General features: G+C 39.1%; 1 protein-coding gene across 5 annotated transcripts in view; it reads left to right on the top strand.

The window, feature by feature from the left end:
* Nucleotides 1–24395, top strand: part of LOC115217863 (ADAMTS-like protein 4) — a 442200-nt gene that overhangs the window by 330710 nt on the left and 87095 nt on the right. Inside the window, exon 1 of one of the 5 annotated variants that reach the window (XM_029787576.2) lies at nt 14328–14674. The exons of the other annotated variants lie outside the window; for them this stretch is intronic. Coding sequence (XP_029643436.1) covers nt 14609–14674 — 66 coding nt within the window. The 5' untranslated portion in view covers nt 14328–14608. Of the gene's footprint in view, nt 1–14327; nt 14675–24395 lie in introns of those variants that run through there. 5 annotated transcript variants of the gene reach the window in all.

Genomic DNA, 24395 nt, shown 5'->3' with positions numbered 1-24395 from the left:
GTTAATTTAAAAAAACGGTGAATAAACGCGATTAATACCGCCCCCTGAAACTATGCAGGTAATTCGAGAAAAGACGGTTACTTACAAGGTCTACAATATAAAAGAAAAAAGAATAGCCGACGTGAAAAATGATATAGTCGAAAGGTGTATGGCGCCAATATGGAGTAAGGTTCGCTACGTTAGCTGAGGAGTGAGAAGCGCTACGATAGAAGCTCATTTCGAGTCGGCTAACGTAGCGAAAGAAATTTCAACACAAACGTTGAAAAGCGAACATATACTCCTACTTCTCACGTATTTGGGGCGTAGGACAGCAAAAGTCACAATTGAAGACATACCTAGAGGCTATGAAGTAATGTGGGTGGCAACAGCAGTTATATTTGATGTGGAGGAAAAATTAACAATATTGAGCATGAGGAAGAAAGAGGCGACAAATTGGAAAGGCCAACAGCTTGAGATGATAATTCAAGCAGACAATTCTACGCTGGAAAGTTTGCCAGACAGGGTCTTCGTGGGGGAGGGGCATACTATACGTGTATCGGTGGAGGGACGCAGGCCCAGATGTTTCAAGTGCGGACAGAAGGGCCACGTTCGCTCCAAATGCACGGAAAAAAAAACGGTTAAAACGCTGTGAAAAACACAGAGAACAACAAAGCAGACAAACAGCAACAACAAAAGAAAACACGGGAAAAAAAAACAAAATGAAATTCAAAAAGAGGAGGAGAAAAAGAATGAAAAACAAAACGAAAAAGAAAAGGAGGAAAATAATCTAACAAAAGAAAAAGAGCAGGAAGAAATGGAATATACGACTGTGACAAACAAAAGGAAAAAATTCAACACCCCGGACTCCCCACCCCAAACAAAAAAGAAAATTAATAATGCAGACGAACAACACAAAAAAATTTTCCAATCCCACCCCGCTGGTACTACGTTTGTAGGACAGCAATTCAATAAACCCCACCCCCCAACTTTAAAAGGTTTTAAAACAAACGATAAGTGTATAGCATATAATGCGAAAAATGAGAGTTGTGTGGTTTTTGAAAGCAAGAACTCAAATCAAATGTTATAAAACTACAGAGAAGGACCCTGAATGGAAATATGCAAGGGTCGGCGAGGATGAATGGAAGGAGAGACTCTTCCAACAACATGTGAAGGATGTCACCCAGGAGGTGATAGCTGGGAGAGTGCACATCAGCCCGGCAGCCACACCAACCCAGAGCCCGGTGGCAACGCCGGTGAAATGCCCAGCAACAACGGAGAGTGTGGGGGAGGCAAGCAGACATAAGCTGTCATGCTCCCTCCTACAACCGTAAGTAAATTATTTTTCTTTCTTCGATGATTAAGTTGGGCTGTATAAATGTGAGTGGAATGGGGTCGAAATGGAAACAGGCTTGTTTGCTGGACGACCTCATTTCACATAGAATCGATGTGGCTATTGTCACCGAGTCCAAGATGAAAGGACCCCAAGCGTTCTCGCCACTTCTCAATGGTTACGAGACTAGCCGAGGGGGAGGTGCAGTCCTTATCAGGAAGAACTTGGACTTAGAGGTAAGTACTGTCTTTCTGGACCCAGAAGGTAGGCTAGTTGTCCTAGATGTGACTCACGTGAGTAAGCAGTCCTTCAGGTTGGTAGCTCCTAATGGGTGTAGGCAGACCGGTTTTTATCGGAACCTGGAGCACTTTCTAGTGACGTCTAAAACGGTAGTCTTGGTAGGGGACTTCAACACTATTCTAGATGCGTGGGTCGATAGTGTGGGCTCGACTGATAGAAAAGGGAATCCTTGCCTCAAGGCTCTACTAGCGAGCTTTAATATAGTAGACCGTTTTCAACTGGATGAGCCGAACGTTCCACAGTGGACATGGAGTAACAACGACGGTTCACGCAGATCGTATATAGATAGGGTAGTTGTTAAGGAACGAGATAGGAATAGCATTAGCTGTCCACAATTTTCTGTTGTGCCTTACACGGATCACAAACTTGTGACGTGTGAGGTACATGTAGATAAATGCCATAGACAGGGTCCCGGGTACTGGAAAATGAACAAGTCTATTTTGACTTGTGAAGCTTTCCGTACCCGGATTAAGGAATTAGTCCAGAGGGCATTATGTGGCACCATCATTAATAATAGATGGTGGATCGCCCTCAAAAGAGCCATCCGTTTGGAGTCCATTAGATTTAGCAAGCAGCTAAGTTTAGATAGGACTAGAATAGAGGGCGAATTAGTTAAGAACTTGGACGAGGCAATGGAATCTGGCTGTACTTCTGGAGTGTTGGCAGCGAGAACGGTCTTGTACCGTCACCTCAACGCCAAGCATGAGGGATGTCGAGTCAGAGCTAAGTTACGTGCAGGGAAACGAGAAGGTATTAACGTTGCCGGATGGGCCCATCGTGGGGAGAGTCAGAAGGGCAAAAAGTCCTCTATTAAGTCTTTAACTGACGAGCAGGGTCGCAAGATCTATGGACAGGAGATGCAGAAGGTCCTTCACCAGCATTTCGCCCGGTTGTTTGGGATGGCGGTTCGCTCGAGCGAGGGGAGGCCTTAAAGGACTTCCTAGCCGGTGGGCCTCGGCTCTCGACACGTGAGGCGGAATGCTGTGAAGGATCGATCTCTCCCGCGGAGGTAAGAGAGGTTATGGCCGGTTGCGCCGGGGAAAAGTCGCCGGGGTTAGATGGTCTGCCCTATGAGTTCTATTGTTGTATGCCGGACTTGTTCGGGGATATACTGGCGGGCGTCTATGCAAACTGGCAACAGAATGGGAGGATTCCCAGTTCTGTGAGCGGGGAAGTTGTGACGCTGGTCCAGAAAGACCCGAGCAAGGGGGATAGTATTAGTAATTATAGGCCCATAACTCTACTTAATGTAGAGTTTAAGATTTTGGCCAAGGTATTAGCAAAAAGGTTGACGGCTGTCGTGGAGAAACTTGTCGGGAAGGCACAAACATGTGCAATCCCAGGCAGGTCGATCCAGGATAATCTTCCCTTTCTCCGCTACACTATAGACAGGGTCGGGAAATTAGCCGGCAAAGGAGGGGCATTAGTCCATTTAGACCAAAGTAAAGCGTTCGATAGGGTAGACCATCGGTACTTGGCGGCGGGCCTGGGGGGGGGCTGGCTTTTGCGGTGGATCTCAGCTATGTACAGCGGCATCAAGTCTACAGTGCAGATAAACGGTTACCTAACGGAGCCGTTTTCAATTTAGCGTTCAGTTCGTCAAGGGTGTCCCTTGTCCCAGCTCCTGTATGTTTTGGCTCTTGAGCCATTGCTGCAGAAGTTGGAGAAATTGGGAGGCAACCCTAATGAAATCGGATGCGGTAAGTCTGTTTCTGCCTATGCGGATGACGTCACCCTCATCGTGTCCAACGAAGCACAGCTACCTCGTGTAGAAGGTGCTCTCCGAAGATACGAAGCGGTGGCAGGGGCAAAAGTTAATAAGGACAAGTCCACCGGTTTGCGCCTCGGCACCTGGAGGAACAAGCCGATATCGTCCAGTGTTGTTGGACACTGGACAGATGGTCCAGTTAAATTGCTCGGAGTTTGGTTTGGTCCAGACTCCCAGACGGAGAAGAATTGGAGCGAGGTAGCGAACAAGGTAGAAGCTATAGTACGGAAGTGGTCCGGAAGGCATCTTTCCTTGAAAGTGAGGGCGGAGGTGGTACAGGTGTTTATAACCTCTGTCATCACCTACCGCCTGACCGTCGTGCCTTGCCCCGATTCGTGGTTAAGCAAGTTGGAACGATTCCTTTTCCGCTTTTTGTGGAGGGGAGGAAAGCCACTAGTGAGACGCTCCGTGTGTTGCCAGGAACCGCTAAAGGGTGGGCTGGGGATGCCTTGGCTAATGATGCGCAGACATGTGTTGAGGCTGAGACATCTCTGGTGTCACCTGGAGGGTGATAAGGTGTGGAATCCGCTGGCAGAGGAATTCTTCCCGCGACCGGCCTCTATGGAGAGATTTAAACCCGGTTTCATTAAAAGACGTAACCTGACTTTATGGCAGAAGGAGTGTCGACAAGCACTCTGGCTGATCCACAAGGTGGGCAAGGCCGGCAGCGGGAATACCACCTCGGTGTTCTATAGAGGGCTGGTAGAGGCAAAAAATGACGACGTCCTAGGAGGGGCTCTGGGGTTCGATGAGAATCAACTCTCCAACCTGTTTAAGAAGACTTTCAGGCCGGGGTATTTGGACAATTACCAAAAATCCCTGACCTGGCAGTGCTATAGGAATGCATTACCTGTTCGCGATAAGTTATCCAGGCACGGAATGTCAGTGCCACCGACGTGTCCAAGATGTGGGTTGGACGATGAAACCGTTCAACACGCTTTTGTACAATGTCGGGAGCTGTCAAGCTTGATAAGTTACGTTGAACACGTGTTGTCGCATTTGGGACGAGTACAGCTGTCGGCTGGATCTATGATAAAGATGATACCGCCAACTGAACTCTCAAAGGAAGGTAAGGCTTGTTTTTACTGTACGGTGGCAGTACTGAAAGAGTGTGTGTGGAGAACCAGAATGGAAGGTTTAGTGACAGGGTCCTTTGTCTCTGGCCCCGGTTTGTTAAAATACTTCAGATATCATCTGGAGAGCAAGATGGGGCTGGAGAAGAGGAGCCTGCCACAGAAAGAGTATGTGAAACGTTGGAAGGATGTGATGAGAAAGGTGGGTGTTAGTAACCCAGCTTAATCATCGAAGAAAGGAAAAATTAGTTGCTGGGCCTTATAGGCTGCCGGGTTCAAAATTCGGAACCGGCACTTCCCCCCCCTTTTCATTTTACATATGTTGTAATTTCTAATGTTTAAAAAAAAAACGCACTAAAGTTCTCGTTATAAAGTAAGCCAATGATTGTTTAAAGGCAAAAGTAAGCCAAGTTTTCGTTCATGTTACATTATAACTAAATTTTTAAGTTTCATTCGAACTCTCATAACATTCTTTGTAATTGTTTGTCTTGTTATGTCCAATTCTATGTAAAATCGCATGATTTTAATAAAGATTTCATCTTCAGCTAGCAGGCCTCTGCTACTCTAGACTGATGATGGGCAAGACCCAGAAACATGCATGTCTCTAGATGCAGGCCTAGCTGTTGGGGGTGTTTGTCTCCTCTTCGTAAATATATAAGGACACAAGAAATGTGTCAAGGCCGACAGGAAGCATCGATGCTTCCTAGAGCTAAACAACGGTGCTGTAATTCCCTTACAGGCCGTCATGTTAAGTTGACAGTATACAACCACTATATATATATATATATATATATATATATATATATATATATATATATATATATATATATATACACATACACCGGAGTAAACACATAAATGTGAAACAAGGTGGAAAAAAGAGTACTCAAATACCAGGGGTAGAGTAACAGGTTTTGTTGAATTTCTGCTGCTTTTAAATAGAGTATATATATATATATATACATGTGTATATACGTATGTGTGTGTGTATCTACACATGCACGCGCACACACACACACACACACACACACACTTATACATATGTATGTGTGTGTGTGTGTGTATATAATATGTATATATATATATATATATATATATATATATATATATATATATATATATATTATAACGATAATAACAATAATCCTTGGATGGAATATCGCTAAGCGTATTTCCACAAATCACATGTCTCTTAAGATCACAGCCCGTATTCCTAGCATGATTACAGTGCAGTCGTAGTGTTCATGGGCATCGGGTTGATCATCTTCATGGATTCATTTCTTCAGGCGATATAACATTGTACAACCGAAGGAGGTTTGTTCCTTTTTACCAATATGAAATTTAAGCGAGTTACGACATCATAACTCGTTTAATCAACTCGCTTAACCTTTTTACTGGTAAAAAATCCATAAAAAGATCAACCCGATCCCACAGATACTAGGGAGTGCACTGTAATCATGCCAGGAATACGGACTATGATCTTAAGAGACATGTGATTACGGAAACGCGCGTTGCAATGCATTAAAATGTTTATAAATTGCATCCAAGGATTATTGTTATTATTATTGTATTTATCCTACATTATATCGGTACAGCTCGATGCAACCCCGAAAAACTAGTTCACCCGTGAGCATCATTAGACCGTGGCTAGTATAATAGAATAGGAGCTTTATTTGCATATTCAAAACGTTTTCAATAAATAAATTTAAAAGATGTACATATATACATACATATATATACACACATATATTCGTATATATTTATCAAATGACACAGGTATAGAATACTTGCATTCAAATCTCTCAACAAAATCTTGAATGCAAATGTTTCATACTGAGGTCATTCAATAAATTTACTCCTCTATTTCCAATGATATTAAGTTCTACTACTTTTGTCCACACACACACACACACCACCACCACCACCATACCACGCCACACCACACCACACGTATGTATGTACACACGTGTATTTATGTATGCATGTATGTACGTATGTATGTGTGTATGTATGCACCAACTAAGTAATTTATGTAGAAAAATGAGCCTAAAATATTTATTCCCAAGAGACTATAAAATTAAAAGAGAAAACTGAATGCTCAATAATTTCTTTTTATAAATCTTTCTTACCCGAAAGTTTATTGTTGTTTGCTAAAAGCTGCTGTGCACGAAATCTTGTACATATGGTAGCTATTACAGAATCACATCAACAGAGGATATTTACTATTTTTAAATATTGTCCCCTGAAATGTTGCATATTTTGAACCAAAATAGAATCAAGTTCAACTGAAATATAACAGAAGACATAACAAATCTTTACACAGAGTGCATTATTTCTGCTTAACAGTTTAAAGTTGACATATAGCGGGATTTTAGTTTCATCGAATGCTTATCACATTACATCATTTTATTGCAACAGCAGGGGGAGTTGGAACTTGGCTCAGTGCAGGGCTACCAGTTGGCAGGCTGGTATTTTGTGTTACATTAATTGCACTGCACTGTGAGAGTAACAATGCTTCAGTCCATGTAGCTGTACAGATTAATGTAGCATGTTTGTACAGTAGCTGCGGAAATTAGTGTTGTAGATAGTTACTGTAGATATATATATATTAATACGGTACTGTAGATATAAACAGTGCAGTATGTAAGGTACTATGGATTAAAACATTTGTGCAGTATATATGTACTGTCGATATAGCATTAGTGTAGTTAGTGTAGATGTTATACGTTAGTGATATTGATACAGTAGATGTGCACTTCTGTGTAGTGCATAGGTATTGTAGATGAAGACATTGATATTATATAAGTATACACATTAACATAGTATATACTCACTGTATCTGTACACAGTGAGTATATTAGATACTGTAGTTGTAGGCATTAATGTAGTACATATATACTGTAGATGTACACAGTGTAATTAATAGTTTATATTTATATATACTCTTATTTTTTTCCTTTTACTTGTTCCAAAACTTGTCAACTTTAGCCGCAAGTCTCCTCTTTGTATCACATCCAGTCCGATTCTTTTATGAGAAAGTAAAGTTGGCTAAAACCAGATTCAACCAGGTACGAGGTAGGGAAGGCAAGTAAAAGTAATTTCAGATGTTTCCACAGACTGGGGTAGGAATTCAATATACTTTGATGGTACCTTCTTTGCCATTACGGCGATATCGCATTGTGGCGTCATTGTCATTTTGCATTCTATCAATTCCTCCTGAACGTCGACCTCGCAATCGACTGCATCGACCTCAAATGGATTGCTCTACCAATTTGGAATATTTAGCGCAATAACATCTTGAAATCGCTCCACCAATATCATCTTGCAATGATTGTAAATAGTTGCGATATCCTTAACAGAGATAGGATATCCTCATCAACCAATTCATCTTTCAAAGAATCAAGTTGTGGAAATTGATGGAACTGACGTTTTGAAATGTTAGTCTTATACAGCACTAATTTCATTTTTTTTTTTTTTGCCTCTAAATACTACCGGTGTGCCAAGCAATGAACAATTAGTATCTGGTGGGAAATTTCCCGCTTTAAGAGGGATCTTCCTATTATCGAAGGGGCCTCATCAGACGTACAAGCAAGAATATTACTGAGTAGGATATTATGTTTAAAAAGGAAAAACTTGAGAGTGTGAAAAATTGCTGTTCTTTTTTAATCAAGTGGCAATTTCTCTGTGAACAGCATTTCCTCACAAGGATGTGAGGAAATGCTGAAATACGGAACATATACCATCATCAAATATTGATTGTCCCCAACAGTGGACTCATCCACTTGTACAGAAAATTCGGAACGCTGGAGAATATTAATGAGCTGATGTTTGACATCGTTGGCCATTTCATCGATGCATCGAGAAATCGTGTTATTACTAAGTGGGATCTTCTTCATAATGTTATCGGGATTTTCGTGCATAACGGTTGACAAAACATCTTCGATAACCGGGCGAAATAATGTTTCTCCAATTGTGTGAGACTTCCCAGACTTAGCAACAAGCAATGCAATATTGTACGATGCAATCAACCCGTCATTCTTACTAGTTTCCTGAAGTAGCGTGCTGAATGCTTGTGTCTGCTTTTTGAAAGAGGCGCACAGTATGACAACGGCTTGTCCTTCTTGTTAGAATGCTTTGCATCAAAGTGATACTTCAAGTGTGAAGGTTTCATTGCTTCGTTGGTCAATGTTTTATGCCAAAGAAGGCATATTGGTAATTGACAGTTCTGAGGAGAGGGAATAAATCTAAATGATTAATAATCACTACTATACTGTCGACAAATTTTCTTGACTGGAGGCATCAGTAAAGTGAAAATGTGAAAACGAATTTCTACGTTAGAAAGGCAGTATGGTATTCCCAAAGGGAAGAAGAAGTCGATAGAGCAGAGTTCGATGACACGTCTTTACTGGAGCAAACACGGATCTAGTTCGTTTGGCTGCCAGCATTTCAAAAATTAAAGTTTATCGAAAATTTTTCCAGAAAGAGGTTTTTAAAATGTTATATAGGTTTGAAGTTTGATCATTTTCACCTAATCAAGAAACACGATTTCAAAGCTGTCATTTTGTGCATTTTGTCAACATCCTGGAAATAGCACTTATGTTTTGATATGAAACCGTAGAATTACGCACGACATATAACACCTCTTAACTCTTATTTTTCGGAGATTTCAGAACCATTTCAATGACTGTGCGACAAAAATATTCCATCAATAAACAAATCCGCTTTTTTAATACAAAGAGTTATATCTTGCGAGTAATCAAATCGATAAAACAAAACGTTCACATCGCCCACCAAATTCCCAAATCATCCACCATCTAAAAATTCGCCCATCGCCCACCGGTTGGCGATATCACCCACTTTGGAAAGCTATGATGTAAATTATATGCTGCATTATCATGTTAAGTGAGATGTCACCATTTAATGAAGTAGTGAGGTAATTAGATTAGTAATTAGCCTTGATGGATTGAGAGCTGAAGTCTTAACTCTTTGGTTTAAGTTCTTAGTTCAGGCACATCACTCTACTTGTCTTATGATGAAATTGGTGAAATAATTGATATTACAAACTCACGATAAACCGTTTTGCTTTAAAATGCCATACATATTTGTAAATTTACAAATTCATCCCACCTTTGTTAAGCAAACAAATGTTTAAAAAAAAGTATAAAAACCTTCAATATTATTTATCATTTAAGAATTCAATTATTTTAAATCATTAATTAAAATTGAGTAATCAAACCTATGTTCCTTTCTTCTACCTAAACAGACACTACACCGTAGACGGTCTTTGATGAGTTCAACAATTATCTTTCTTAAATCACATCAGCCCTTGACTAACCTATTTATTACCGGACTGAATTACACTAATACCATGTCGACATTGTTAAAGGAGTCAATGGTTTATACATCATTATCATCATCATCGTTGTCGTCGTCTTCATCCCACTTCTCCTTCTCGTTATCACCACCACCACTAACCACAACAACATACTGAGAATAACTCCCAGTAAACCATTTCATATTTGAATTAAATTTGTTTTAAAAGGGAAACTTCAGTTGTTTTGATAGTCTTTCTTTCTTTATCCATTATTTATTTTGATGATGTAGTTGTTCTCGTTTTTGCTCTTGTTATTGTCGTCATTAAATGTTCGTGTTTCCGTTCTATTATTAAACAGCGGGTTATTTCTTTGTTCTCGATTCATTGTTGCTGGGTAAATGTGTTTTAAGGAGTTATAATTCTGCCAACTAACTTTGCCTCGGGTCTATTGAGTCAGTTGTGCTATGAGCAGACATCGACGACACGCATATGCAACAATGTGTTGCTTTTGCTGCAGCTTATAATGCCACATTCCATTTATCATCGGCATAATATAAAACAGCAGGTGGTAGACCAATCTTCACACAATTCAACCCTTTATCTAAAAACCAGCATACGGCTCCTTCCAGTAGCATTTTAAAGACTTAATTGAAAACATTACAACTATCTAGGCAAATGATAAAATGAAAACACACACATGCACGTTTCAAAGTTTATATTTGTGAATATATTTTAGTATTTTCTTTTAACTGGCAATGCCATGTTTATCAGTTTAAACAGCAGCGTTTAACATTTCACATAGGATAATAAAGAGCAGTGAGTAGAGGAGGGGTTACCGAGATGTTTTTCTACATAAAGAAATGATTAGGAATCTCTAAGCATATGTTTACTGAGTCAATATTCCACTGAAAGCCCCTGCTTCTCCTCTTTTTTTCATTACCCCACAATAAATGGACACCTAGGGATTTGTTGGAAACATTATAAGTCGTCTGTCGAAATCATTTAATCTTCAGTGAAGAAAGTAGAAAGAATTCTTGTATCAATTTGTCTTCGTTTAAGTGACCGTACAGTTTGGCGCACAAAATCTGGAATAAACTCTGTTGTAAGAAATACTCGGCTAAAAATAACATCCTTGATGACTTGGCACGGAATTTTGTCTTTCCTGAGATCTTCATCAGTTTGCTGTTTGTTACCAGTTTACGGTGGCAAATTCCAAGCTCTGGCTTTTTCTTTAAGTTTTCATAAAATATTATCGGTAATGTTTAGGAATTATGCAAAATAAACGCTTTCTTGTCATATGAAAGAGTAGAATGCATTAGCAGAGGTGGAGAAAGAAGTAATCTACATCTTAATTCTTCGAGTTTAATATTTAGAATATAAATATTGCTTGCGGAACCTGCACTTTGGTACACTGTTATAATGCCACAAATAACACGGATGAAGGCGTAAAAAATATATTACCTAATGTATTTGGCGATTCTGGTATTTGTTATTGTGATCCTCAGTTCACTATATGTAAATAACTTCACAGTTTCCAATCCTCGTCAAGAACTTCACCTATTGCAAAGTCACTTTGTGTGGAGTTTTGGGAAAATGAAGCAAATTGCATTCCGATTATAATCTTTCAGTTTCGGGTTTAATAAAGAAGTTGGAAATAGAAAATAATATTTTACACACTCACACATACATGCACACATACAGACAAACATACAAGCACATAAACACACGGTGGAAATCATATCTAATGGTTTTTTTATCTCTAATGCTTCAGTCACTGGACTGCAGTCATGCTGGGACATAACCTTGGCGGATTTAGTCGAATAAATCAATCCCAGTACTTGCTTGTTTGTTTTTATTTTCTAAGCTTGGTACTTAAATTATCGGTCTCTTTTGCCAAAGTGCTAGCTTACGGGGACGTAAAAAAAAACAACACTCGTTGGCAAATGAATAAACACTAACAGGAAGACTATATATACACCCCCTCACACACACATCCTTTCTGTCGAAGAGCGTAGGTTCGAAACGTCAAGTATATAATTTTGCATTTTAAAATACCTTGGATGGAAAATCATCAGGGTGCACAAAGGAGATACAAGGATTACATTATGATCCGTTGGAATATTCAGAGTATATATATAGTCCGGTTTATTATGTGCGTATGTATATGTATGTGTACGCATGCGTTAAAATTATTATTTTTAACTCAATAACTAATTATTCATGATTATTATTATTATTGTCCATAGGGGACTAAACATAGAAGGGACAGACAAGGACAAAGGGATTAAGTCGATTATATCGACACCGCTGCGTAACTGGTACTTATTTAATCGACCCCAAAAGGATGAAAGGCAAAGTCTACCTCGGTGGAATTCGGACTCAGAACGTAACGGCAGACGAAATACCTGTTTCTTTACTACCCACAAGGGGCTAAACACAGAAGGGACAAACAAGGACAAACAAACGGATCGGATTAAGTTGATTATATCGACCCAGTGCGTAACTGATACTTATTTAATCGACCCCGAAAGGATGAAAGGCAAAGTCGACCTCGGCAGAATTTGAACTCAGAACATAACGGCAGACGAAATACGGCTACGCATTTCGCCCGGCGTGCTAACGATTCTGCCAGCTCATCGACCCATACTATTATTATTATTATTATTATTATTATTATTATTGAATTGAAAATAAAACTAATAATTTTAACGCATGCGTACACACACATACACATAATAAATAGGATTATATATTTTCTGAATATTCCAGTGGATCATAATGTAATCCTTGTATTGTCCTTTGTGCATCCTGATTGTTTTCAATCCAAGGTATTTTAAAATGCAAAATTATACATTTATGTTTTGTAGTTTTAATTTTGGTTGAGAAATGAAACAATTGTAAGTGAATATGTTAATTAATTAAATTAATTCATTATCCATTTGATCTCTCTGTTTTCAAACACGATAATAATATTTGATATTTTACAATATTTTATATAATATATTCATTGAAGAAACATCTCTATAAAACTAGTATATCTTGGATAAAAAATATCCCTATAAGAGGTTTAAATATCCTCATTGTGACTATATATATATATATATGTATGTATGTATGTATGTATGTATGTATGTATGTATGTATATATAAATTTTCAGAATGAGATAAAGATCCAAGACTTTGAAAGATTTTAGAACATTTATAATAGAAGATCTACGTTGGACTCCTCATAATCACCGAACCTGGAGCTTAACTATAGTCTGTCCATAGCACTTACCTTTCAGCCTTTCGGGGTCGATAAATAAAGTACCAGTTTCGCACTGTGGGTAGTAAAGAAATAGGTATTTCGTCTGCCCCTACGTTCTGAGTTCAAATTCTGCCGAGGTCGACTTTGCCTTTCATCCCCTCGGGGTCGATTAAATAAGTACCAGTTATGCACTGGGGTCGATATAATCGACTATCCCCTTTCCCCCGAAAATTTCAGGCCTTGTGCCCAAAGTAGAAAGGATTATTACTATTAATATGGGTGGGGTACAGAATCGCTAGCACGCCAGGCAAAATACTTAGCGGTATTTCGTCTGTTTTTACGTTCCGAGTTCAAATTCCGCCGAGGTCGACTTTGCCTTTTATCCTTTCGGGGTCGATTAAATAAGTACCAGTTACGCACTGGGGTCGATATAATCGACTTAATCCGTTTGTCTGTCCTTGTTTGTCCTCTCTGTGTTTAGCCCCTTGTGGGTTGTAAAGAAATAGGTATTTCGTCTGTCTTCGCGTTCCGAATTCAAATTCTGCCGTTCGACTTTACCTTTCATCCTTTCTGAGTCGATAAAATAAGTAACAGCTAAGCACTGAGATTGACGCAATCGACTAACTCTGCCCCTTAAAATTACTGGCCTTGTGCTAAAATTAGAAAGAACTATTACTATATTTCTTATACTTTCTATTATAAATTTCTTTTCTAACATACGCACAAGATCGGAAATTTTGTGGGAGGAATTGAAACGTGTATTGTTTAACGAAAGTATCTTTTCTTCATGCGTGTGACAAGTTCCTTCTTTATCACCACGACCACCACTATCGCTACTACTACTTCAACTACTATTATCGTTACCACCACCACCACCTCTACTACTACTACTACTGCTGCTACGTACATATCGTCAACAGTTTGTGTGCGTGTGTGTGTGTGTGTGTGCGGTCGCGCGTGTGTGTATTTATTGTTGCTGTCACTCTGAGTACCGTCAGGCCCGTGGCCGTCTGCTTGTAGAATAGACGACTCATTGCACCAGCGCCACCCAAATAAACCACGTCGTTTAGATACAAAGTGTTTGGTGGTCAGGTGCAGTCTATAGCGGGTGGGTGGTATACATAGCTACATACATTTCATAATTAAATAGATATATAATATATATAGATAGACATACACACGCACATTTACATGCGTACATGTATGTATGCATGTATGTATGTATGCATATATGTATGTATGTAATGTATTGCGTTATATGTTTATATACCGGCACTTGTCGATCTCTTCCTTTCTGTACATAAACACACACGCAGACGACACAGACACCAGCGTGAAGAAAGTAGGAGTTCATGTCTCTCTCACTTCCTCTTACTCCCTCTCTCTCCCTCCCGCTCTCTCTCTCTCTCTTTCTCTCTTTCTCTCATCTCTCTACTAATTCGTGTGATTTAAACAAACATTTGGAAGAGGAAGAGTTGGAGAGGGTAGGAAGAGGTTTGGACAATGATATTTCCCGCTTTATAATTCTTCCAAAACACAGCTCTCATATGTTCTCTCTGTATCCACTAACAGTACACACTTATACAAACACATAAATATGGAGTTCAATACTGGTCTGCAGCTCTCTAATATTTTTCTTTTATTGTTTCTTACATATTTTCAGGTAAGTTGACTTTTTGCTCATATTCTATCGTTCTTTTCTTCTTTTTTACTTGTAATTTATATTTTTTCATACACTTACACACACACACACACACACCAACAAACAAATACAACACAGTGTGTATGTGTGTGTGTGTCTGTCTATGTATGTATGTACCTATACATACATGTATGCGTATGTATGCATGTATGTATGTGTGTGTGTGTATATATGTGTGTGTATGTATGTATGTATGTATGTACATATATGTATGTATGTATGTATTCTACATACTCACACACACACACACACATACGCACACACACACACACATTCGAATTATATTTATAGGCGATGAGCTGGTAAATGTTAAGCGGCATTCCATCGGTCTACGTGTTCTGAGCACAAATTCCGCCGAGGTTGGTTTTGCCTTTCATCCTTCGGGCTCGATAAAATAAGTACCAGTCAAGTACTAGGGTTGATGTAACCGACTTCCCTCTCCCCTCAAAAACTGTTGGCCTGGTTAGGGTTAGGGGAATTGTTAATATGCTTGCTCCTAACAGTAGCTGATAGTAGCTGTATAATTGTAGTTACGGTTTCTAACTTCGGTCTATTGTATTCTGAGTTCAAATTCCTCCCAAGTCTCAATTTCTCTTCCATCCCACAGAATCGTTAGCACGGGCGAAATTCTTAGCGGCATTTCATCCGTCTTTGTGTTCTGAGTTCAAATTCCGCCGAGATCAACTTTGCCTTTCGTTCTCACGGGGTCGACAAAATACTTATTAAGACAGCGAGCTGGACGAAATACTTAGCGGTATTTCGCCCGTCGCTACATTCTGAATTGAAATTACGCCGAGTCGACTATGCCTTTCATCTTTTCGGAATCGATAAATTAAGTACCAGTGAAACACTTGGATCGATGTGATCGACTAGTCATCTCCCCAAAAATTTTAGGCTTTGTCCCTTAAATAAAAAGGATTATTGTCGTTGTTGTTATTGCTATCATTATTCCTTTGGTTGGGAAGAACAGTCATTGTACAGTGTCTGGTGCAAGTACCGATAAACGCTGCATGTTGGATGAGATTGAAGAGGCTGGGGCTTGGGCCGGGGACGGGGAATGCGGCCTCCTAGCAAATTTGTTCAAAGGTAGATGAGAGTAGCGAGCATGGCCTAAGCTAAACGAACAGAAATAGATTTAGTGAGAGACTACTAAGAGAGTCTACTTATCTGAGTTTCAGGCTGACCGTTGTTTTGTGAGGTTCCTACGAGTTGCCTTCAGATGTCACCATTCTTGAAGGGGAATATTTCCTTCAAATTTTTAACTGTTATTTTCACTTTTCATGTAAAACTCTATCGTTTACTACTGTCGATTGTATTAACTAACGTCCCCCTCTCAAATTTTCTGGCTTTGTGCAGAATCAATTACAATTAGAATTATTATTGTTTAGGGCAATGAAAGGTGGTCAGCTGACAGAATGGTTAGCACGCCGGGTAAAATGTTTAGCGATATTTCGTCCGTCTTCACGTTCTGCGTTCAAATTCCGCCAAGGTTGACTTTGTCTTTCATCCTTTCGGAGTCGATAAAATAAGTACCAGTTGAACCTCTCCCCAAATTGCTGGCCTTGTGCCAAAATCTGAAACCATTAAGGGCAATGAATTAGTAGAATCGGAAGAGCATCAAATAAAATGTTTCACGATGCTTTAATTACGTTTGTCTGCGATCTGAGTATAAACCTTGCAAAGATCAACATTGATTTTCACACTTCTTGGGTCCATAGCATGCACCACCAGACGTGTAGTGGGGGATAGATTTAAAATTCCCATAAAGCATCCCAGAAATAAATAGACTTTTAATAGAAGGCCAAAACCGTCTGTCACGCCTCCCACACGGACACACGTATTTAAGATATCTTGTAGAGGTGTGGGCGATGAAAGGAAGTTATTATAAAGGGTATGGAATAGTTCAAGCATGAAAGTGGCGGGCTGGTGACAATATCGGTATGGTGAGTGTCATATGAATATCACTGTTTAAATAGTTTGAATCCATTCTCACTATCCAGCGTTTGAACCCAAAGTTAACATTAAATTCAAGTATTCGGGGTCTTTAACAGAAATAGTATCGCTGGTATTGATCCGATCGAGAATATTGTTCTCTCTAATATACAGTCATGTAGCTGGTCATAAGAAATAGCTCGATGTTATTATTATCATTTCATCACTGACATCGCTATCATTGCTGTCATTACCCTCATCACTTTCATCCCCATCATCTCTGTAATCCATATTATCACTGTCGTAACGCTGTCATCATTGTTATCACTATCATCATCTTTCGTCACTGTCGTCATTATCATCGCTTTCATTTTTCTCATCATTGTCATCAAGTCATCACAATCATCACTATCATCATTGTCATCGCTGTCATTACTGCCGATCTTGTCGTCGCTCATTTCTGCCATTATTAACAGCATTGTCATCACTGCCGCCTCTAATCGCTGCAATAACTGTCATCATTATCATCACACTAATCCTTGTCATCGCAGTCATCTCTATCATTGATGACATTGTTATCACTGCCATCATTGTCAACCCTGTAATCCTTATCATCGTCATTCCAGTCATCACTATCATCAGTGTAATCACAGTCATCGGTGTCGTCGTTGCCATTTCTGTTATCATTATCATTACTTTTATCCTTTTCAAACCTCTCATCGGTCATCACTGTCATCATAATCACCGTCACTACAATCATCTCTGTTACCAATGTCATCGCTGTCATTATAATCATTACTATCGCCACTGTCATTTCTGTCATCACTCTCATCAATGTTATCACCGTCATTCTCGTCATCATCGTCATCACTGTCATCTTTGTAGTCATTGTCATTGCTGTCATCGCTCTCATCAATATTGGTAGGAATAGTTATTGATGTTACTGAGTGCTAACATTTCTTCGATGTTTTACCTGTCATAATATTGTCTAACTCGGGGCTATCTTTAGTGCCGGAGTGGAGTAAAAGGACCAATCATGGACAAGGGAAACGGTACAAATGTTTCGTGTTTTTCTGTCTTCTGGCGAAATTCTGTTTTGGGAACGTCGGATAAGGGTATTTGCTTGGTAACAAATTGTAGCTATACAGAAGACTGGATAACCAACGGGTTATAGAGGGCGGGGTAAACCAGATGACATTTTTGTCATGAAATGAAACCATTTGATCTTCATATTGAATTTGGGTAACTGTTTAGCTAACCATTTCTCTCGATATGTTACTTTTAGAAAGATACAGCTCAGGTGGAAGTTGTACTGATTATATTTTCTATAGAGTATTAACGGCATAAGTGACATGAAATGGTTTCAACTGGGGACCAGAATCTTATTGTGATTACGATTAGCCAAGAACTTATTTCTTGTTGTTCATCCGCTGTAAAACCTAATTCTTGTGAGGAATTAGTCGTTTGAAATAAGTTAGTATAGCGCTAGTGCTTATTTTATAGTGCAGTGTAATTTGATTTGAGATAAAGAGATGGTGTCACATTAAGGCATTCAGTCTGGGGGCCGTCTTCACTATCTTCGACCCTCTGAACCAGAAAACTCACTATGGGATGAGTTGCCTTGTTAGAAATATAGGGCCATTTACACCCTGCAGTCCTTTAAAAAGAAAAAAAGTCACATTAGATGATGTGATCCTAGATATTCTGAGGTAGGAAATAAAAGATGCGATAGTTAAGGCTTGAATATCGTTTGGTTAGAGGTCTGTTTGATCTGAGCTGACCAGCGATTAAGCAATTGAACAAGTCACATAACACTCATTTATTAGAGGGTGACGATCTTGATATTTAATTATAACTATTAAATTTATTGAAAGCAGTCAATTATAATGGAAAAATTTTAATTACTTGTCAAACAGATGTAAAGATCATATCAAGTACACTTCACTGTCTTTCTTTTAGTATTTGAGGAATACTCGCAGGTTCTTAGTCTCCAAAGGATACTCTGGTACTCAATTTAGAATTAAGGACGAGATTTTAACACTAATGAGGATTACTCTGTTCTCATTAGTGTTAAATAATGTCTAGAGAATCTGATTATTCATCATTAGTGTTAATTACCATGTGGTGGAACTGTGAATTGCTTACGTTCTGAGAACATGGTCTAATATAATCTCAATGTTTATATTATGTACCCCCCCACACACACACACCCACACACCCACACAAATATAGGTACAAACACGCGCGCGCGCACACACACATAGAGAAGAAACAGCATTTTCTATTTACATAAAACCACGAGAACTTAAAATATAAAACAACAAATTATTAAGAAAGAAATTTTCTGGTCTTTGAAGAACAAAAATATGTAAATATTTTTTTTAAAACAATTTCTTGAGGTTATATTTAAAATTATCGCCCTAGCATTATTTGTGAATGTGTGCGTGTTTCTTTGTTTGTGTGTGTGCGTGTGTGTGTCTGTGTGTGTGTGTGCAAAAGAGAGAGAGGTGGGAGGCATAACCGAAAGGTTAAAGGTTTTTGTGGGTGAAATACTTGGAGTGAAGACAGAAAATATCAATTTAATGATCCATCGAATATTGATCAATGATCAGCTTGAGTTCGTGATTATCAAAGATGAAAAAATTCCACTATTGCTTTTAACAAATATTATAGAATATAGTAATTTAAGGGATTCAAATAAGAAGGTAGAGATCAAACTAAGAACAGTTGTTTTGCAAACTAATTAGTTCTTTCTTAGCTAATTAATTAAAAAAGGGTTATCATCAATATTTTCGAACTAAGTGAAAGTATCTCTTCCATCAATATTCAACAAAAAGATAGCGATGAAGTTTGTCTTGCGAAATCATAATATATCGATCAATTTTTATTAGAACGAAATATAAAAGTGACTATATCGAACCGTTGTATCAAACCCACTGTTCTATTTCTGACTTTGATGTCGATATCACCCTTCTCTCCCTATATATATATATATATATATATATATATATATATATATATATATATATATATTGTTACGGTTTAGCTGGTGCATTTCCCGGTGACCCACATTGGAATTATGGTTCCGGCATGTCTAGTAGAAAAGTGACAGTCTTTTGTTTAATGGAGGACTAATGGGTTTTGGAATGACCTGTGACCTTGTGCGGGTGAATTAGGGGTCGCTCTGGGCACCCCTTGAAGAAGTGAAGAGGAGGACAGATTAAGGAATCTAAGAGCAGATGGAGAGGGTATTGACAGTAGGAGAGAAGGACAGGCAGAGAGTTTGGTAGAGCTGTCATGAGAGAGATAGAGTATAAGACTAAGGGACAGATAGAGAGGCTAAGGGACAGTAGGCGATATAGATAGAGTAAGGAATCAGATAGCAAATAGAAAGACTATAGGTGGTAGAACAGAGGGAGATGAGGGAGTGGAAGTCAGGACAAGGAAGTGAGGTTCTGGGCAGTCGTTGAGCGGTCGTCGAGGAACACAGACGGATCTTGGAGTCGCTGGCCGGTCCTCGAAGAAGACAGACGGACCTTGGATTTAAGGAGAAGCGTTGGAATTTTAGGAGCAAGTTGGATGCGAGAACGCTTGGCGGCACAGAAGGGAATTAACGGTATTCAGAGGATTTAGCAGTATAGAGAGGAATGGGATACTGGCAGATTCAATTAGGAATTGAGGTATGTGTTTGTGCATTGATATGTGTCACGGTGTATTGAACAGTGAAAAGAACAGTCCAGGACTCTGTCGATGTGGTCGATAAAGGACATTGTGAAGAAGAAGAGTAAAGGACTTGTTGATTCTGATGTTTAGGAAGAGACTTTAAAGAACTGTTGTCTTGGGACGTGTACACTTGAATTGTTACATGATGTTGTATTATGCGTTGATCTGTTGTATGATGTATTGAGTAGTCACGTGCATGTCTTCCTTTAAATGTCTGCCTTAAATGTATTTGATGTGTAGCAATTGATTGTCATATAAACTGTTGTTTGAATATAAGCCAGTGTCTCTGTTGCCTTGCCTCTCTTTGGGTTGTATCTCGGGTTGTGCCTCTGTATCTCTGTGCTGCTGAGGTTGTTGTTGTGGCAGTATCTATCTGTTGTATCTCTCCTCTCTCCGCCCCCTTGGGCTCCGTGGCGGAACTTGTGTGAGCCGTTCGGGACGGGCGACGACGGGCGATCCAGTCCGTTCCGTAACAATATATATATATATATGTCCTTCTTTATGTTACTTGTCCTGTTTTCCATTTGTTTTTCTCGTTGTTTGCATATTGAACTCATTTATTTTCGTATTTCATGTTGTTTACTGTTGGTCACGTCGTGTACCCATATAGCATATATTATTATTATTATTATTATTATTATTATTATTTGACTGAACGCCACGCTTCCATTTCCATGTAAGTTTATCTTAATCTTTTTGTTGCGACTCTACTCTATACTGTTTTCTCCCCTATCATTTTCTTTCTCATCCTTTCTCTGATTCCCTTCTTCTCCCCTTCACCGTTTTCTATCTGTCTCTCTTCCCCTTTTTCTCCTTTACTCTCTCTCTCTCTCTCTCGTTGCTCACACGTGACCATCGTCCATCTTTCTTTTTCTCACGTGATCATCTTGCTTTTCTTTCAGGGCTGTCCTAAAGACTGGACGTAACCTATCTCTCCTATATTTCTTCTTGTCAAAGAAAATATTTCTCCAGCGTCCGCTATTTTACACTCGTTCTTGTGTAACGACCCTCCATGTTTGTTTTTGTTCAGTTTCCTTGTATGCCTCCTCTGTCCTCTCTCTGTTCCCAACTTTAACCCTCCATAAATCCCAAATTTCATTTTGGTACTTATGGGTGCAACTGTCCTCTGAAACTCATATTGTCGTTCAATGCTCGAAATGAGGAGTAGATAGACAGCCGACAACTCATGGAGGGTCGTTCTTTATGTTACTTGTCCTGTTTTCCATTTATTTCTCTCGTCGTTTGCTTATTGAACTCATTTTGTGTTGTGTTCTTGCGCAAGACACTTTATTTTACGTTGCTCCAGTTCACTCAACTGTAGAAATGAGCTGCAACGTTACTGGTGCCAAGTTGTATCAGCCTTTGCATTTCCCTAGGATAATATCGGTGTGGTGGAGAGGGGAGGGTGGTATGCATGGGTTACTGTTGGTCTTGCATAAACAATCTTGCTCGGACTTGTACCTGGGAGGGGAACTGTCTAGGTGCAATCCCATGGTCATGATCATTCATGACCAAAGGGGATCTAACACACACACACACACACACATATATATATATATATATATATATAATATATATATATATATATATATATATATATATATAGGGTATTCGGGCTAAATTCGACAATTTTATATAATAGGAAAAGAAAACATAACATCCAAAAATAAAAGGTTTTTTTTTTAAATATCAAAAACAATCAACTAGTTTATGACTGGAAGTTTACTGAAAGTAGCCGCCTTTAGTTTCCGCGAAATCTAACGCATGTTTTCCTTACCGTGTCCCTCCGAAGATCTTCGAACATCTTGATCTTCGCCACCAACTGGTTAAGTCATAGAAATTATCCGACAGCCACATCAAACTCTTTCCATGGGTATGACAATGAGCCAAATCCTGCTTCAAAACATATGGCCTTGCAGCAGCAACTCTCTCCAGCCAGGGTTTGACCACAATCCCAGCAGCTTCACATAGCTGTCTGAAATGAGCCTAAAACTGTGTTCAAAGATGTAAGGATAAACAGAACGCCTGTTGTGCCCTATCCTGCTAACCACGGCTTCGTAGCCCATGTCTAACAGCTTTTACAGTGTTCACAGAGCAATGAGCAGCAGTCATGACGGCGATATTTTGATACAGCATACAGAAAACTCTTTTCAAATATACAGATGGCTTGATTAGTGCTTAGAGTATTCGGCTCACGATCATAAATTCGTGAATTCGATTCCCGGTGGAGCGTTGTGTCCTTGAGCTAGACACTTTATTTCTTGTTGATCCAGTCCACTCAGCTTGCAAAAATGAGCAGTATCTATATTTCAAAGGGCCAGCCTTGTCACATTTAGTGTCATGCTGAATCTTCCTGAACACTACGTTAAGGGTACGCGTGTCTGTAGACTGCGCAGGCGCTTGCACTACAATTTCACGAGCAGACTGTTCCGTTGATCGGATTAACTGGAACCTCATCGTTCTAATCGACGGAGTACCAGTTTATTCCGATGGCTTCCAGTCCTCTGTGTTAGCTAAATTTTTCTCAACTACAACTTTAATCTTTATGCTCTCCAACGTTGTTGACCGTACACCAATACATCGAGCAATTCCTGAAAAATAAGGAGACATAAAAATCATCAAATTTAGCCCGAACATCTTGTTTATATATATATACACAATATATACATACATGTGTGAATGTATGTATATATGTACGTTTGTGTGTGTGTGTGTGTGTATATATATGTGTATATATATATATATATATATATATATATATACATGCATATAGGAGCGGACTGAGCCGTCAGTCAATTGGGCACTGCCCTAGGGCCCGGAGCTCTGAGGGGCTCGCACTCTACATATTAACTCTACTAAAAAGCACATTCAAAGAAGCCCAGTAGACAGTTATGCCCGAGGTCCCTGAATACTTTCAGTCCGACCCGGCATGCACACATCATGTCCATCTCAATGTTCCTAATCATTATTGGCCATCATATTATAAGTATGATTTGATCAATACAGTATAAAAAATGAAATTTAACGCAACGTTATATATATTTCCTCCTCTATTCTGCACTTGTCCCTCCCTCTGCGAGTAAATGAAAGACGTTAACTAAGAGTTAGGTATATTACTGATTCGATTTTGATGCCCAGCCAGTCATTCTTAAGAGATATACTTCTACAAATCTCTTTCCTACCCGTTCGGTGTCCAACCATGATATCTCTCTCTCTCACTCTCTTTCTCTCTCTCTCCCTCCCTCTCACTCTCTCTCTTTCTCACACACACACACGTATGTGAGAAATTATAGAAAGGAAAATCAGTTTCTCAGTCAGTCAGTGAGAGATTTGAAATCGTATGCATTCTGTTGTGATGTCCTTAATCATCAAATACAGAAGTAACTAAACATTTTAGCAACTGAGTCCCTCTTGCAGCTCGTTGTTTGAACCCCAATATTTCAATACTTTGACTATGCCATTCTCAGGTTGTAATTTTGTATCTTTCTTGCCCATCATGTTTCTATCTCCGTCATATTCATATTCTTGTTTGCAAGCCAATGTCTCCATACCAGTTCTTTAATCCCACAAGTGAATCCTTGGTGTATAAGAACCGGGGTAGGAGGAAAGGAATCAATAATAATAAATACAAAGAGTCTTTAAGTCATCCAAACTCATACATGTATAACTTGAAACATTTTTGGTGTTATGTTTTAAAGGATTTTTATGTAGGTCTTTAGTGAAGGGTTTCATATTTGAGTGCAAGTGCAAACAAGGGGTTTGCACTCCTGCTCTACGTTGTTGCTCAGACTGTTCAAAATAGTAGCTATATCTTTTACAAATTATACCATACTGTCTCAAAATAAGGAAGGACACAATGATAATTATACATATATTATGTCTGTAAGTAAGGTGGATTGGGCATAGCTGGAATCACTTTAATCATAGATTTATCGAATCAGAACTGACCTAAAAAGAGTGTATTTTTATTCCCGCTATTACAAAACAACACCTCACTTTCACTTATTTATGTGTCTCTCATTTTACT

The sequence above is a fragment of the Octopus sinensis genome, linkage group LG12, assembly GCF_006345805.1.
Source record: "Octopus sinensis linkage group LG12, ASM634580v1, whole genome shotgun sequence".
Lineage (NCBI taxonomy): Eukaryota > Metazoa > Mollusca > Cephalopoda > Octopoda > Octopodidae > Octopus > Octopus sinensis.
The sequence above is the reverse complement of the archived record's forward strand: the minus strand, read 5'-3'. Positions and strand labels throughout refer to the sequence as shown.